This window comes from Lactuca serriola, chromosome 6 (genome assembly GCF_051521515.1).
Source record: "Lactuca serriola cultivar US96UC23 chromosome 6, Lser_US96UC23_V15, whole genome shotgun sequence".
Taxonomy (NCBI): domain Eukaryota; kingdom Viridiplantae; phylum Streptophyta; class Magnoliopsida; order Asterales; family Asteraceae; genus Lactuca; species Lactuca serriola.
This window is the reverse complement of record NC_136413.1, coordinates 175,386,789-175,403,764: the sequence shown is the minus strand read 5'-3', so window position 1 is coordinate 175,403,764 and position 16,976 is coordinate 175,386,789. Positions and strand designations below refer to the sequence as shown.

Genomic DNA, 16,976 nt, shown 5'->3' with positions numbered 1-16,976 from the left:
AAACGGATTAGACATCACCATGGATGAATCCTTAGTCAATTCCTGGATCAATCCCCATCGAAGATTGCTAGATGATGATTACAAACCTTACCTTACTTATGATGAACCCCCTTCTAACGGTTATTGGGATGTTCCAATCTCCCCAAATGCTAAATACTTCAATGTATTTGAGCCCTTTGACCGCAGCCTACCTGATCACAAGAGACTGCCCATGGAATTCGAAAGACTCAATCAATTCTATGCCAAACATGCTTCTTCCATAGAGAAAATCTGGTCTAATGATAAACCATCCGCAATTAACAACTTTTAAGCCCCGAAAAATCATGAAAGCTGACTTCATCCAATATACTCTTACAAGAAGGAATTAGAACTATGTCCGCACCCAAGCTGACTTCCCATGCATGAATCCAAAAGAAGTCTTCCTGATAGCTAAGGTTTTCCAGAACAAAGTTGAAAATATCCAAATGTGAAGATAGCACTGGAGAGGTCAAATACTTTTCTCAAGGAAACTCTCTGCGATTTCGCCAAAATTGATGCAGATGTTCACCCGGCTCCTGCAAAGAAGTTTGATCTACCACCACTTGATCCTGCCCCAATTCTTACCGAAGGTTTCCAAGAAAGATCTCTTGGCGCAACCAAATATCCTAACCTTGGAATTATTTTCAAACGTACGGACAATGAAATCAAGTATTTCATCCCTATGACCGTAATGCATTGACTCACAAGTAAGCAACTCGAAGTTTCTAAAACCGCAATGGAAAGATCCAAACACACCACTGCTAAAGTCAAGTTTGAAATTCTAAGGAGGATCACATGGTTGGAAAGTGTCAGAAAATTTTGGTGGATTCTCATCAAGTTCCTTAAACTTGATATATGAAGGAAAGTTGAAGAGGTCACTTAGGGGGAAATTGTTGAATCATGGAAGTGACCCTCTTAAACTTCGTTTACCGCAACTCTCAAGATCCGTAGTCATCATCATCCCCAGTTACTATCTTACATTATTAGACTAGTCTTTTATCTGTTTGTCTTAGTATACACTCTTTTGTCCAGTATGCCTTGTATGGCTACTCTTAATAGTTAGGACTAATGTAATCTGATTGTCTCTATAAATAGAGCTCAATCTTTCTCATTTAATACAACTTCGAGACTATTAATTACATCTCTCAATTACGCATCTTAAATCTCTCCTTACTCTCAATGTTCACTAGAACATAACTGAATATTATTTCTCTTCGGAGCAAGTCATTCTTGACTTAATCACTAAGTTTGATCTCGCTTACTAACTTGGTTTGAATGCATTCCATGTTATGAATCAACTTATGTGTATACTTGATATAATATATGTTGTCTTTTATATTTCCTTTAAATTTCCGCACCTAACTTTCTAATTATCTAACTCTAACTTATTATTATTGTTGAGCTTTTATGATCCTTTGAGATTAACTATTCCGCAACTATACTTGTTCTAACGTTTGTTCAAGTGTGTCTCGAGTTTTTCTCTCAACACTCCGGCTGATCATACACTCTGCATTGTAACGCCCCGATTCTCAGGTATTAATTTAAATAAGAATTTCTTTGGTTTTAAGGCCTACTCGAAGAGTTGGTTGCCCTACTCGTCGAGTAGCAGCGGGGTGGGATCGTGTGTTTAGTGACCTACTCGACGAGTAGGAGCTGACAGATGAAACCCTAAATCTCGGGGTTTTGCACCCTATTTAAAGAGGCTTAAGCCTCCCTTGGCCTCTTTATAGTTCTTGAGAGCTCTTAAGAAACCCTAATTTGTGTGGTGCTCTATTGTGTGTGTATTAAGCTTGGGAGGAAGATCTTTGGAGAGAAGGAACTTGGAAGGCAAGGGAATTGGAGCAAGGAAAGTGTGGGAATCAGAATCTACCTCAGTTAGCATCTTCCAGAGGTATCAAGTCGCCACCTTTACTTCTTTTCCCTTCTAGATCTCTTTTGGTTGAGTTTGGGGCTTTTATGGATCGTTAAGTTGATAAGGTGGACTATGGGCTAGATCTGAAGTTGTAACTGCAGATCTGGACCCTTCTTAAGTCCTAGAGTCATAAAGTTTCTGATTTAGGCGTGAATGAAACCTCCATTGGGTAGGAAACCCCATTACGTGCTTGGATTAGACATTTGGGGCTTTTATAGCTATGCATGGACGTAAAGTTTGCAACTTTACGTGAAAAGCATGTCTTAGAAGCTTGGATCTGTAGTTTGGAGCTGTTGTATGGATCAAATGATTATGTATGGAAAAAGGGACTGAAGGGACTCGGCGAGTCATATGAAGATAGGCATGAACTCGACGAGTTGGAAGAACAACTCGGTGAGTCTGTTGGAGATTCTCATAGACTCGACGAGTGGTATGAATAACTCGGCAAGTCGGATGATATTTCCCCAAGTTATGTATGCGTGCGTATCCGTCGAGTTGCATGAAGGAAAATCAACGAGTGGCCGTATAGTTTCGATCGTAAACCAAAGGAACTCGACGAGTCACCCCGGTGACTCGGCGAGTAGGCAAGTACTTCAAGGAACTCGGTGAGTAGCCGAGGGTACCCGACGAGTTAGGGTCAACATGGACTGTTAACCTTGACTAAGGACTTTGACTGTGACCAAGGGTTGACTAGTTGGTTTATGGAGTACCTTGTAAAGTTGAGGAGTTACGGGTATATTCGTATTATAGTAATAGGTGGTGGAATCTTTGGCAAGTGATCCGAGAGTTGGAGTTTATCTACCAAGTCGACATCTGCAAGGTAAGTTATCCTCACTATATCAAAAGGGTCTAAGGCACGAAGGTCGACCCTTTAGTTGTTATGGTTATGATATGATATATGTGGTTATGATCTGATAGATCGGAATCAGGATAGATAGTATGCTATGCTTTTATGATCCTTAGGGATTGTGATGTTAGTGTCCTGCTAGGTCAGGGCTCCAGTTATGAGAGATTGCTATGATTGATGATCAAAAAGATAGATATATTTGATGTCTTTATATGCCAATATATGCTAGTTAGGTTCAACATGGACTGTTAACCTTGACTAAGGACTTTGACTGTGACCAAGGGTTGACTAGTTGGTTTATGGAGTACCTTTTAAAGTTGAGGAGTTACGGGTATATTCGTATTATAGTAATAGGTGGTGGAATCTTTGGCAAGTGATCCGAGAGTTGGAGTTTATCTACCAAGTCGACATCTGCAAGGTAAGTTATCCTCACTATATCAAAAGGGTCTAAGGCACGAAGGTCGACCCTTTAGTTGTTATGGTTATGATATGATATATGTGGTTATGATATGATAGATCGGAATCAGGATAGATAGTATGCTATGCTTTTATGATCCTTAGGGATTGTGATGTTAGTGTCCTGCTAGGTCAGGGCTCCAGTTATGAGAGATTGCTATGATTGATGATCAAAAAGATAGATATATTTGATGTCTTTATATGCCAATATATGCTAGTTAGGGTCAACATGGACTGTTAACCTTGACTAAGGACTTTGACTGTGACCAAGGGTTGACTAGTTGGTTTATGGAGTACCTTGTAAAGTTGAGGAGTTACAGGTATATTCATATTATAGTAATAGGTGGTGGAATCTTTGGCAAGTGATCCGAGAGTTGGAGTTTATCTACCAAGTCGACATCTGCAAGGTAAGTTATCCTCACTATATCAAAAGGGTCTAAGGCACGAAGGTCGACCCTTTAGTTGTTATGGTTATGATATGATATATGTGGTTATGATCTGATAGATCGGAATCAGGATAGATAGTATGCTATGCTTTTATGATCCTTAGGGATTGTGATGTTAGTGTCCTGCTAGGTCAGGGCTCCAGTTATGAGAGATTGCTATGATTGATGATCAAAAAGATAGATATATTTGATGTCTTTATATGCCAATATATGCTAGTTATGCGCACATGATTATTTGCTCGTTGGTTGGGTTGAGGCGGTCCTACTTTGTGCTGAAGGCGAACATACCCTACGAGCGGTCCGGGGAGACTGTAGGCCCACGTGGCGGTCCAGTCATGCCGAAGGCTCGGTATGGATTCAGTTAGACTGTAGGCCCTGTAGGGCGGTCCAGTCAGGCCGATGGCCCAGTATGCATGTTGATTGATTGTTTATTACTGATATGGTATTATCAGTGTGGTATTGGTATTTTGGGGGTAGTTCACTAAGCCCTTGGGCTTACAACTTTCAGTTATTGTTTCAGGTACTTCAGGAGATCATGGCAAGGCAAAGGCGTGACCGTACCGCTCCTCATCCTTATGATCTGGCTTTTGGGCACTCTAATTGGATAATGATTTGAAAACATTTTCTGTAAACAATACCATTGGGTTTTATTTATAATTGAAAAAGTTTAAATTTGGCGTAAAATTGATGGATGTTACATGCATCCTCATCTAGTATTTTGAGAACCCTTTGAAAATCATATTGAAAATCTTTTCCTTAGTTTGAGACTGGATTCACACGAGTGTTCCTCCAATTTGTTCAAACCAAGGCTCTGATACCAACTTGTAACATCCATAAAATTCATAAAAATTTAAAACTTTTTCAAGCATCCAAAAACCATTACTTATTACAAAATGTTCTCAAAATAGTTTCATATCAGAGTTTCCTAGAAATCAAAATCATAAAATGAGAGGAGGTGCACGTTCAAGCATTCGCCTTCCCGCGATCATCCAAAGTACCTGAAACAAAATCCAAAACTGTAAGCCCGAAGCTTAGTGAGTTCTTCCAAAATACCGATACATAAAAAATAGCACACATAATAACAGCATGTAATGGGCCTACAACATCACATATTGGATTACCCCAGAGTCCACAGTATGAGTCTTAATTGCCTTATAGGCCCACAACTCACATTTGGCTTGCTCCCGAGCCCACAACATAAGTCTGGATTACACTCGAGCCCACAGCTTATGACTGGCTTGCCCCCTTCAGTCCTAAGACTGGAATATAACTGATCGGCCCTCAGTGCGAGTTTGGCATGCTCCCCTGGCCCTCAGCTCGCATCTAGAATGCTTAGGAGTCCTCGGTATGAGTCTGGCATGCTCTCCCTAGCCCTCAGCTCACATCTGGCATACTCCAGGGTTTGTTGGTTACCACACGGAGCAGTACAACCATAACCCTACCCACACAACATGTCGACATGTAAGAGATAAATAATCATACAGATAATCAGACGATATCACAGGTAGTCGCACAGATCTACCAGACTAGCATATCAAACTAGCATGTATATCTAACTCATACTCAACATATCAATACCAGGATATCAATCCAATGGACCGGCCTTGGTGCATTCGACCCCTAAGTATAGTGAGGAAACTCACCTCACGATGTCGAACTGAACTGGAAAGATCAAACTCCCAAAACACGGCTCCAAACTCTAACACCTACAACCACCGTTGAACTAATTCCATCAAGCCCCAAATTACAAAAATACCTTCAGAAGTCAAACTTGGTCAACCCCGATTAAATTCAAAGTCAAAAGTCAAGGTCAACAGTCCATGTCGAGTGCATCTCCTGACTCATCGAGTTCCTTCGTATCTCAGAAGATCGTAAAAAGCTCGAGATAACTCGCCGAGTTACCCAAGTAACTTGTTGAGTTCCTCAGTTTCCAGAAAAACCAGGAAAAACTCAACCAACTCGTCGAGTTATCTTATCAACTCGCCGAGTTCACTCGGTATCCAAAAAGCGGGAAACCCTACCCAACTCGTCGCGTTTTCCTGTCTTAACGTGTCCAGCCCTTTCTAGTCGACTCCAAGGCTCTAAACTACAGATAGCCTCTTAGGACTAAGATACCACATAAAGTTGCTAACTTTTGGTGCATGCAAGGCATCAAAGGGATTAAAAAACCAAAATTAAGCTTAATAAGAGGTTTAAGGCATGGAGGAGGGCCAAGACTAGCTAAAGTTGGCAACTTTATGTCCATGGAGGCCTAGAGGTGTTCAGATCTGAAACTACCTCCTCATGACAAGCTCAAATCCGAGAATGACTCCATTTTGCACCAAAAATGACCATATAGTTTCATAAGAGGAGATCTAAACAATAAAAGGTCAAGGTATGAACTTTATACCTCAAGATGGTTGCAAAAACCGTGTAGGTGTCGGATCTACTGCTTCCCTTTGCTCCAACCTTTACAATCTCCATGTTCTTTTACAACCACACCAAAATCACTCTCCAAAGCTCTCACACACACACTCAAGAAGGTATAAGGCTCGAACTAGGGTTTCTCTGAACAATAAGGTGGTAAGGGAGGCTGGTGACTGGACTTAAGGTCCTTTAAATAGGGAGCTAACCCTAAAAATTAAGGTTTTCATGCACAACCTCAACTCGTCGAATTGGGGTCCTCCAAATCGTTGAGTAGGTTCCATAAACCATGCGGCGTCAATAGTTTCTACACGACGAGTTGGGGGCTCCAACTCATCTAGTAGGTCTTAAGTGATGTATAAAAATTCTTGAAATTCGTACCTAGGAGTCGAGATGTTACATATAATTTAGAGTTTGTAGATGATTTTAAACTATAATTTTGTTTTTTTTTTTTTGTGTTATATTTGATAATTTACAGTCCTTCAAAGATAAGATATCAAAGCTGAAATATTTCAACTTTTCAGCAAGAAATTTAAATTTTTGTATTCTGTGAAATTCTTTAAATAAACATATCTCATTCGTTTTAATTCGGATTAATATGCGGTTTTTTTTTCTAACGTGTAATTTAGAGTTTATAGATGATTTTAGACTATAATTTTGTTGTTTTTGGTATTATATTCGATGAGTTACACTGCTTCAAAGATGAGATATCAAAGCCGAAATATTTCAGCTTTTCACTAAAAAAAAATTAACTTTTGTATTCTGTGAAATTCTTTAAACCAACATATCTTATTCGTTTTAAGTCGGATTGACATGCGAGTTTTTTTCCAACGTGTAATTTAGAGTTTATAGATGATTTTAGACTATAATCTTGTTATTTTTGTTGATATATTAAATGAGTTACAATCCTTCACAGATAAGATATCAAAGCTGAAATATTTCAGCTTTTCAGCAATAAATTTAAATTTTTGTATTTAATGGAATTCTTTAAACAAACATATCTCATTCGTTTTATATCGGATTGACATGTGCTTTTTTCCAACGTGTGATTTAAAGTTTGTAGATAATTTTAGACTATAGTTTTGTTATTTTTGGTGTTATATTCAATAAGTTACAATCATTCAAACAAATGTTATAAAATATAAATAATCAAAGTTTTACCGGTCCAAATGACACAATAAACGAAAATGTATTCATTTATATGAGTTATACCATATCAAAGCAAAAAAAAGCATTCATTTTTATGAGTTTTAACGTATGAAACTCAACAATATATTCGTTTTAACGAATTATATCAATCTCAAAAACGTATTTTAACAAGTTGTACAGTATGCATATAAAGTTGTACCAATTAAAATGGGTCCAAGAACCGGAAAACCCGGGCCTGGACTCGGACATGGACCTGGACCCAGTAAGACTCATCCGGTCCGGTCCACGATCCACAATATTCTCCGAAATCGGTCCGGTCCAAGAGTTGGTCCGATCCGATACAAATGCTCACCCCTAAAAATAACTTCATAATTTTTATTGACCGACTATTGATCAAATCTTGTATTCCTTTTTCAAAAAGTGGTTATTAATAAACAAATAAATGCGATTAGTTAAAGTGGGCAAGTAATAATGAAGGTTAGGCAGCATAGATCATAGATGAAGGGTCCTTGTGCCCACTACACCTATGCTTTAAGAATTAGACTTCACCCAACCTTTTTAATTGTTTTTTCTTAGGGTTGTCACATGGAGATGCCCATAAGCTATTTGGTCCCCTTTCGCATTTAGATATGGCTAATTAATTGTCATTTAAACTTTTTATTACTATAATTACATGTAAGTTACGAATTAATGATGAACTTGATCAACTTCATGTTAAAGGTGGATGGGCGAGCGTTAAACCAAACGAAAATCTTTGAGTAAATTACACGAATGGTCCCTATGGTTTAGGATAATTTGCGTGTTCAGTCCATAACTTATTTTTTTAATTCGAAAGGTCTCTACTGTTTATTTTTGTTATGCGCTTGGCCCCTGTCTTACCTAAAAAGACTATTTTGCCATTGATTTTTTAATATATTTAAATAAACATACCCTCAACCTCACATCCTCACCTTATCTTACCTATCCCACCATTTTTTCCTATTTAAATAATAATTTTTTTAGGTAAGATAGGGACCAAGTGCGTAACAAAAACAAACAGTAGGAACCAAGTGTGTAACAAAAACAAATAGTAAGGACCAAACACGTTAAAAATATTAATTAGGGACCAAACTTGCAAATTACCCCAAACCATAGGAACCATTTGTGTAATTTACTCAAAATCTTTTTGACGAAGAGCATTATAGAACCTCGGAATACAAAAGGAGCCATCTTTGTCCCTGTAGTGCTAGAAAACTTGTAAAAATCACCGAACAGAAGAAAATTTTATACATAATTAAAAAAATGGATTTTTAAAATACCAAATCAAAAGTTGATATAGATCAATACTTGAAATGATGAGAAAAGGATCAAAAGATATTAAGAATGATAAAAACATAAAGAAAATAGCCGGAGTTTTATTATCTAAAGAAAAACTAAAATTACAACCAAAAGATTATAAATATGAAAATTACTTAGGGTCAATTTAGTTGAATTTTTTCAAACTCGACAACAATAAATATTGAAAATTCATCGGACAATAATTAAAACCAAGAGACTGACCGAGCCTTCGTAAAAATATCAACGATCTGCAAGGTTGATGGAACAAATGGTAGCGAGATGGACCCAATGTGTAGATGATGGCAAGTAAAATGACAATAAATCTTAATATGTTTTGTCTGCTCATGGAATACAGAAGTCTTTGCAATCTGCATCACATTTTTGTTGGCACAATGTAAATGGGTTGACCGAGAAACATTAACACCCATATTTACAAGAAAACAACATAACTGAACAGTCTCACAAGAAGTCACGACCATAACACGATACTCTAACTTTATATAAGACCTAGACAACATCGCATTTCTTACTTATCCATGAGATAAGTGGATCTCCAAGGAATATACAGAAACTAGTGGTGGATTTGTGACCACTAGGATCGTCATCACAATTAACACTACTATACACACGCAAATCTAGAGAGGACATCGAAGGAACTAAGAGACTCTGAAAGTGAGTGTCATGATGATATTACAAAATACGACTAACAAGTCCTACTGAATAGTACCATAAGTTGTCAAACTAGCTAACTGCATGAGTTATATCTTAATTAGTTAGTGTAATAAAACGCCCAAAATAGTATGACATATGCTTGAATTTGGTAAAGGAACATCATCAGTCGGAGAATATCAGGTTTTGGTTCTAAGGAGCATGTCAACAATCCTATTGTTAGAGAGTCGTGCACGTTTAAACATATTATATATGTATTTTGTCTTAGATCGAAGAAAAATCTTTTTAGATTGAGCAACCTCAATACCCAAAAAATAACACAACAAACCATAGTCTTTCATAGCAAAACGATGAGTCAAGTCACGCTCCAAATACTCGATGTCATCACAATCATCACTAGTAATAATAATGCCATCTATATATATGGATAGGAAATATGACATTCACTTATGCATCTAACAAACGGGATCAAATCATGATTACTATGAATGAAACCAAGACAAATAATCACCATATATAATTTCTCAAACTAAGCATATGGTGCCTGTTTGAGACCATATAATGTTATCAGAAGCCGATTAACTTCAACCGCTGGTCAGTAAATACTTATAGAAGGAGTTATGTAGACTACCTCATGAATATCACTGTTCAAGAATACATTCTTAACATCCATTTAGAATATCTTCCACTGACGAATGAATGCAACTACTATCAAAATACAAACGGTCGTTATTTTTGCAAACATAGCAAAAATCTATTCATAATGAATACCATAAATTTTGTGAGTATCTTTTTGCAACAAGTCTGGCCTTGTACTGTTCAACTAGCCCATCAGATTTGGATTTATTATTATATGCCTAATAATAACTGGTTGTATGCTTTCTTTGTAGTGGACGGATCCAAATCCTACACATTAGTTTGGTAAGAGTTGTAAGCTCCTCAATCAAAGCATCGTGCCAAAGGGGATCAAAAACAACTTCTCTATAGAATTTGGGTTCTAATAGTTGATGTATATTGGAAATAAAGGAAACAAATGAAGCTGAATAAAAGGAGTAAGCAAAATCTAGGAGTTTGGTAGCTTTTTGACTTAGATATTACTTTGAAGACTGTCTTTTTTGAGTTGGTACAATATTGAGTCTAACGTACAATCTCAAACTTGTTGCAGTCAAGATGTTGTACGTTGATGACAATAATGACTTTTTGGGTGAGTATTTTGATCAATCGGAGAACCCATTAGCTTCAACAGAAATGAAGTTAACAATATATTTGAACGAGGCACCAAACCGTTAAGAACTTTGATATTCTTCTTTTGTGGAAAATTAATGCATCCCGTTATCCAATTGTCTCGTGGATCGCAAAATGTATAATTTTAATTATTAAAATATTTTATTATAGTATTTTTATAATTTAACATTTTATATGTTTTGACGTTAGATGTTTTGGGCACTCAAATCTCTATTGTGGTATCCCAATCCGCTTTTAATACAAGCGGCATTGATTTGCACCAAAATTTGGGTAAGAATATATCAAAGAAACGGTTTGTAGATGCAGACAATAACGAAGACATTTTTAAAAATGATGACGTTATTAAATGTAACATTTTCATATTATTATCTATTAACAAAACGTTGGTTATATGCTTGCATTAATTTTTTTCCGATATATATTAGCTTTGGAGGATGTGAGCCGCAATAAAAAAAGAAATAGAAAACGCTCATATTATTGAGTAGTCCGATTGTTGTTGGTTTTTTTTTTTTTTTTTTTTTTTTTTGATAAAAGATTATTGGTTTGTAAGTGAGACTTCTTTTGAACTTGCATGTAATCAAAATTAAAATGTAAATGATATTCTCAAGGTTTAAGTTTTCCAAATATTGGTCAAGATTATCGTCATTGTCTTCTTCATCCATGTGAAAAATGCATCTTCGCATCTTGTTTGAATCCTCCGCATTGTAGCTCGAAATGTGGGAAAGGAAAAAAGGTGTGACCGAATATTTTTAGTTATGACCAATATTAAATAGAAACTGAATAACAATTTATACGATCAATATTTTATTTTGAATTATAATATTTGAAATATATTTTTGTCTGATTACCAATTGTTACTACATTACTTTTGTATGGATATTTAAAATTAATCGATAATTATTCTCTTTTTAAGTCGAAACAAGCTAATTCTCATGGCATTGTTCTCAAATTTCAACAAAATATCCAAAAATCATAACACAATTGTTTGTCATCCCCAATAACACTTTGGGCCAATGGTTTTGACCCAAAATCATTGATATTTTTTTCTTAATATTTTAAAAATGTTAACGGTTTATATTTTCATATTATATATTTCAATAACAACAAACTATTTAATTACTTTATTTTATTTTTTTTAAATGGCACATGATTATCCACATCAACATTAAAACCATAGTTCGTTATCATTCACTAAAATATGCCCTATCCCTTTCCTCCAACCAACCACATTCTCACTTTTCATTTATTTGTCGCCCTATTTTCTATATGAAAACATGGTATGTATAGCACCATCATCTCGATTAGGTCTACAGACAAATCAGGTTGTACTGTCTGAATTGACAACAAGACTAAATCAGGCTGTACTGTCTGAATTGAATTGAAGACGAGACTCATATCAATTTGATGTGGTATGTATAACACCATCATCTCGATTAGGTCTACAGACAAATGAGGTTGTACTGTCTGAATTGAACTGAAGACGAGACTGATATCAATTTGACAAAGATTTTAACTTTTTTCTCTACCAAAATTTTGATTTCTTATCTATGCAAAAGACATGAATGTCCTCCCTCCCTCCATCATCATCAGTGAAAATAGCCTACCAAATTTGTCAGTCCAGTCTAGTATTATCCTGTCGAGTAAATAACGAAACGGAATCTAAGACCTCAAATATGAAGGCGAGTGAAGAATTTGACCTGATTTTCAATAGAATCTTTTTTTAGTAAATAATTGAATATTCCTCTATGGAAATTATTGATTTGATAATGAAGGGTAGCCAGCTATGTTGGCCCTTAAGTAGTGCAAACAACCAAAGGACAAAACTTTTAGGAGTTCAGGAGGAATGTTATGCATGCATTACCATTCTCTCACCAATAATAAACACAAAACAATAGTTTCATCTAAATAATATTATAACACACTATTTGTTTTTTCTAACAAAAATCATTCTTTATGTTCATAAATTAACACGAAGTTCCATTTGCTTACATGTTAACCACCCCCCACTCTGGTATAAATGTAAAACTAATATTGTAGTTTTGAAAGAAAAAAAAAAAAGGTCGATAATATATGTTCAGAATATGTGAGAGCATAATGAATTATTAAAAGTAATGAAAGTGAGATGGCAAAATAAAAGAAGCATATAAATCCAAAAGCTAAGGATATAGAAAGTGGTGGTGGGCTATAGAAGAATTGGCCAGCTACAGCTACAAACAATGAAGAAAAAGATACCCTAAAACCCCAAAATTATATCCACTCACTTTTCACTAGTAGCAAATCTGGCATTTCCTTTGGATTCTTCTCACACAAATCTGAGCCCACTCACTCTAAACCTAATCTCATTATCAAGAATCTATCACTTTTTGGGTAAGTCCATCCACAATAAGCTCAATTCCACAATTGCATACACATTGATGCTGATTGTTGCATATCTACATACAATGTGCCCAAAATTCGATTCATTCATTTTAATATTCATTGATTATCATATTATATCTATTTGGCTAAAGTCTCTTTCTTGATGCTATTGCTAGCTTTTAACGAAATGATAATGAGAATGTGGAATGAAACATTTGAATTTGTAAGAAACGATGAGATGGGAATTGGGATGATGAGTTGTAGAGTAGAAGTTATTGGTTTTAGGTTTTAACAGCTAGAATTATTGATGTACATTAGCAAGATAAGGGAACTCGAAAAGATTAACACTATATGCATACCATTTATGGAAGTTACAGTAACTAGAAATTTACTAAGGAAACTGACCGGTGGAGTAAGAGTTAGAAGGAATTCATTTCAAGGAGATAACTCCGGCGTTTAATCAGCTTCTCCACTGCCTCTCCATAGACGCCGTCAAACCTACTACCGGCAGCCACCAATCCTTCATCCCACCTCTGCTCCTCTTCTGCTTCCTCCGTGGTGCCGTTGACCACACCAATTGTGTTCATTGTAGGTCTCACGACTACCAGTGTCGCGCCTTCCATTGTTACACCGTTGGATAGCTCCAATTTTGCCTCGTGTCTCATTCTCATCCACACGGCGGGCACTCTTGTTCGGTTACTCCTCCACCATACACCACCGGCATTTAGGTTACCGTTTTGTGCTTCGTCTTCATCTTGATTTTCGCCTTTATCTTCTCTAAACTCTTTGATTCCTGATTCATCGATAATCACAGTTCCTTCACCGTCTCTATCTTTGATTATCAATCTTGACAAGTGTAGGTTTTCCTTGACAATTTCTTTCACCATGTAATGCCTCGCAGAAGCCGCAATTAACGCGCTTATCGTCCAAACGACTCTCGTCTTCAAACCGCCGCCGCCGCCGAGATCCGATTCCCCTACGCCGCCACAACGATGTCCTAAGATCACGCAGCTCCTCAACGTCTTCCCAAACTCTGCCTTCCACTTGATCCCCGCTCGTTTCTCTAACCTCAGATCTCCCGTCGGCAGCTCGATCTCAAGCTCTTTAATCCTCTCAAATCCACGAAGGATCATCGCCGGAGAGTTTTGCGATTGATGCTGATTGCTACTGCTTTGCAGTGTATGATCTTGAGGAGGAGAAATTAGGTCCTGGATTGACTTGACAATGGATTTGATGAAGCCTATGACGGATGAGGCGTCGCCGTCGTCTTCGGAGTCAACTGAGGAGATAACTCGGTCGACTCGGAGGAGGAGCGAGTCCGTTTGAGGTACAAGTGTGTTGAACCGGCGTGACACAGCACGGCATCGAATTAGGGTTTTAATATCGGAAATATTGTTGAAGATTATGAGGATGATTGGGTCCGGGAGGCAATCGAGGCCGTCGGTGGCATTTTCCGGCTGCGATTCCATTAAGGAAAGTGATACTGGCCGGAAAGAGAGAGACGGATGACCGGAGATGGGGGGTGGAAGACCAGTGAGCATTGAGGAAGCCATAGATTTGACCGTTGACTTTTTATAGAAGGGGGAGAGAGGGACTTATTCTAATTGGGTAATGCCGGCTTTCGATACTTATTGGAACTTATTCCTTACCAATTTCAAATAAATAAATAAATATGTAACTACTTATTTTTTATAAATAAAAATAATTTTTTTCTCTATAAAATCTTCAAAAATATTAACCCTAACATTTCAAAACAAAGCAGAAGAATTTTATAATCAAATATAACGTGTAAATGTTCAAGTATTTTTTTAGTTTAGTTTATAAAGTAACTTATCATTAAACTATCTAAAATACAATATTATAAATTAGATTATCACTTATCGTGTTAAATGCAGTCAAATAACCTATTTATTAATAATATCAACAAACAAGTTAGCTTTACAACTAACTTATGCATATGAAATACAACCTAAAGCAAGATAGATATGTTAAACTGAATGCCCAAATCAAATCAGATGTGTTAAATTGAATAAAGAGTGAAACAAATACAATGTAACACATGCATAGAACAAATAATCTACTTAATATTATACATCCAATAAACAAATATGTGACACTACACAACCATCCACCATATATAAATCAATATGTTCTAAGTTTTCTACTTTTCTAATAAAAATATGTTGATACCATTTGTAGGGTACATCACTTGTCTATTGTACCTTTCATGAGTGGTTAATTTCTTGGGCATCAAAGATTACATAAACAATGTGTGTCATAATGGATATGGGTATATGGCGACATTATACAATATAAAAATAATTCGATTACCAAATATCTCAATTTGAAATAAACAACTAATACTTCATGCAATTGTGTCAAAACACATGTACATCATGTTGAGTGTAATGAGTCTTAAACAACAAATGCTTGTTTTAATATTATAAAAATGCTTGAAACATGTTATAATCGAAAGATACGTGTTGGGAAAGTATTCAAGATTTTTATTATAAGTTTTCTTGGTAGTTAAGGATTTGATTTTTTTTTTAAAGTCGCACAAATTAATTTTTTGAAATATCAAGTCCTGTTGCAAGAAATCAATCCTCAAAAGTACAATTCGAAACCAAAATCAAACTTGGAATTGTGTAAGCATTTATGGAGTTCACATCAAATTAAATATAAGTAACTCAAAGATCAATTTAAGTTCCTAAGCCTATGGACTATGGTCCAATTGTTGGAGTGAATAGTAGAGATAACTCTCTCTCCAAAATATGACAAGAAAATAAACACACATTTTGCAAAACGCTATAAGAAAAATGATAAATAGTCAGATACCCTAGCATGCATATACACATGGTTACGTATACTTGTAATGAGATCTTGAATGTGGGAAACAATATCAAGCACCTTTTGTCATCTGGTGAAAAGTACAATCACTTTTCAGAAAAACACGCTTGCTACTGTGCAAACAGTTAACTATTTTTGTATTTGATATTGTATATCCCATGCTAATTCTTTGCAAAAGATCTTATGCAAGATGTGATACCATAAATGCTCATCTGTACATCAATTTTGCCTTTAACTGAACAGTCTCTTGACATACAAGAAACTATTCCAACATTGTACTTTATATGATGTCTTATTGACGTTGCTTGTGACTTAAAATCTTCAATATATAGTTATAAGTATGTATCAACATTGACTTACAAAGAGTTTTCATAAATCCTATGAATAATCTATCATGTCTTCGTTCTATCATTTGATTTCAGCGAAGTCCTCAAACTACTTGTCATAAAATCCGGTAGTTACTAAAACTTTGTTAGGTTTATAAGGATATTGGTTTTTACAAAATAACATGTTATTGTGTTGCTTCATCATCATCACTTACCATATTTAGGACAAAAACATATGATATATGGCAGGGCCGGGCCATGAGGAGTTCAGAAGGTGTCCATGAACAGGGCCCAAAAAAATCGTAGGGCCCAATTTATTTTCGACAATTATACTATACTGTACTATGTACAGTTACAAATCCAAAAACAAATTAGGTTTCTCTATCAGACGACGCAACATGTGAGGGAGCAGGAGAATCAGAATTTTCGTTAAAAGCAAAAACGCCTCGATTCCTTCATCTTCATTGATAACGCATGGGGCACAGTCAAATCTCTCTCCAATCAGCTTATCAACAATCTTACTAGTTAATTCTATATTCTTTTTCTCAAAATTTTGAAGGTTGCAACCAATTTCGAAAATTAGATTCCAAAATTGTTCTTCACTTCGTCTTTCTTCTCTAATCAGTTAAGTACAATCTTTCTTCACTTCTTCTTTCTTCAATTATTCTCTAATCAGTTTTCAAAATTGGAGGAATAAGGAAACTATTTTCGAAAATCAAAAGAAAAAGGAATTGAGGAAATTAATTTTTGAATTTTTAAGGTACAAATAAATCTAGTTCTATTTTTTTCGTTTCTGATTAATGATATGATTTCTAATTTGTAAGATGTAAATCAGTTTTTTTTCTTTTGATTTCAGATTTTTTTAAAGTGTTAAAATCAGAAAATCTGAAGGTAATGTACTAATGTTCTGATTTATGGAATTCTTTTATTAGAAGCATATCAATGTTCTTTTTTTTTGTGATTATGAAATATATTTTGCTGAT

The 16,976-nt window shown here is 35.8% G+C and overlaps 1 protein-coding gene across 6 annotated transcripts; it reads right to left on the bottom strand.

The window, feature by feature from the left end:
* Window positions 1-4,658: 4,658 nt before the first annotated feature.
* Window positions 4,659-14,439, bottom strand: LOC145057413 (F-box protein AUF1-like). Of its 6 annotated transcripts, none has more exons than XM_079005248.1 (2): window positions 13,226-14,439; window positions 4,659-4,677 (listed from the first exon to the last, which is right to left on the bottom strand). In XM_079005248.1, exon 1 carries the CDS (start codon window positions 14,371-14,373, stop codon window positions 13,240-13,242), a length of 1,134 nt encoding a protein of 377 aa, XP_078861374.1. In that variant the 5' UTR covers window positions 14,374-14,439; the 3' UTR covers window positions 4,659-4,677; window positions 13,226-13,239. The 6 variants fall into 6 exon arrangements, with proteins under 6 accessions (XP_078861374.1, XP_078861373.1, XP_078861376.1 ...); XM_079005247.1 differs by lacking the exon at window positions 4,659-4,677 and adding an exon at window positions 8,754-8,916; XM_079005250.1 differs by lacking the exon at window positions 4,659-4,677 and adding an exon at window positions 10,105-10,123.
* Window positions 14,440-16,976: the final 2,537 nt, after the last annotated feature.

Bases quoted from the DNA above. Each gene is read 5' to 3' on its own strand.
- LOC145057413 (XM_079005248.1), bottom strand. From the start codon at position 14,373: ATGGCTTCCTCAATGCTCACTGGTCTTCCACCCCCCATCTCCGGTCAT.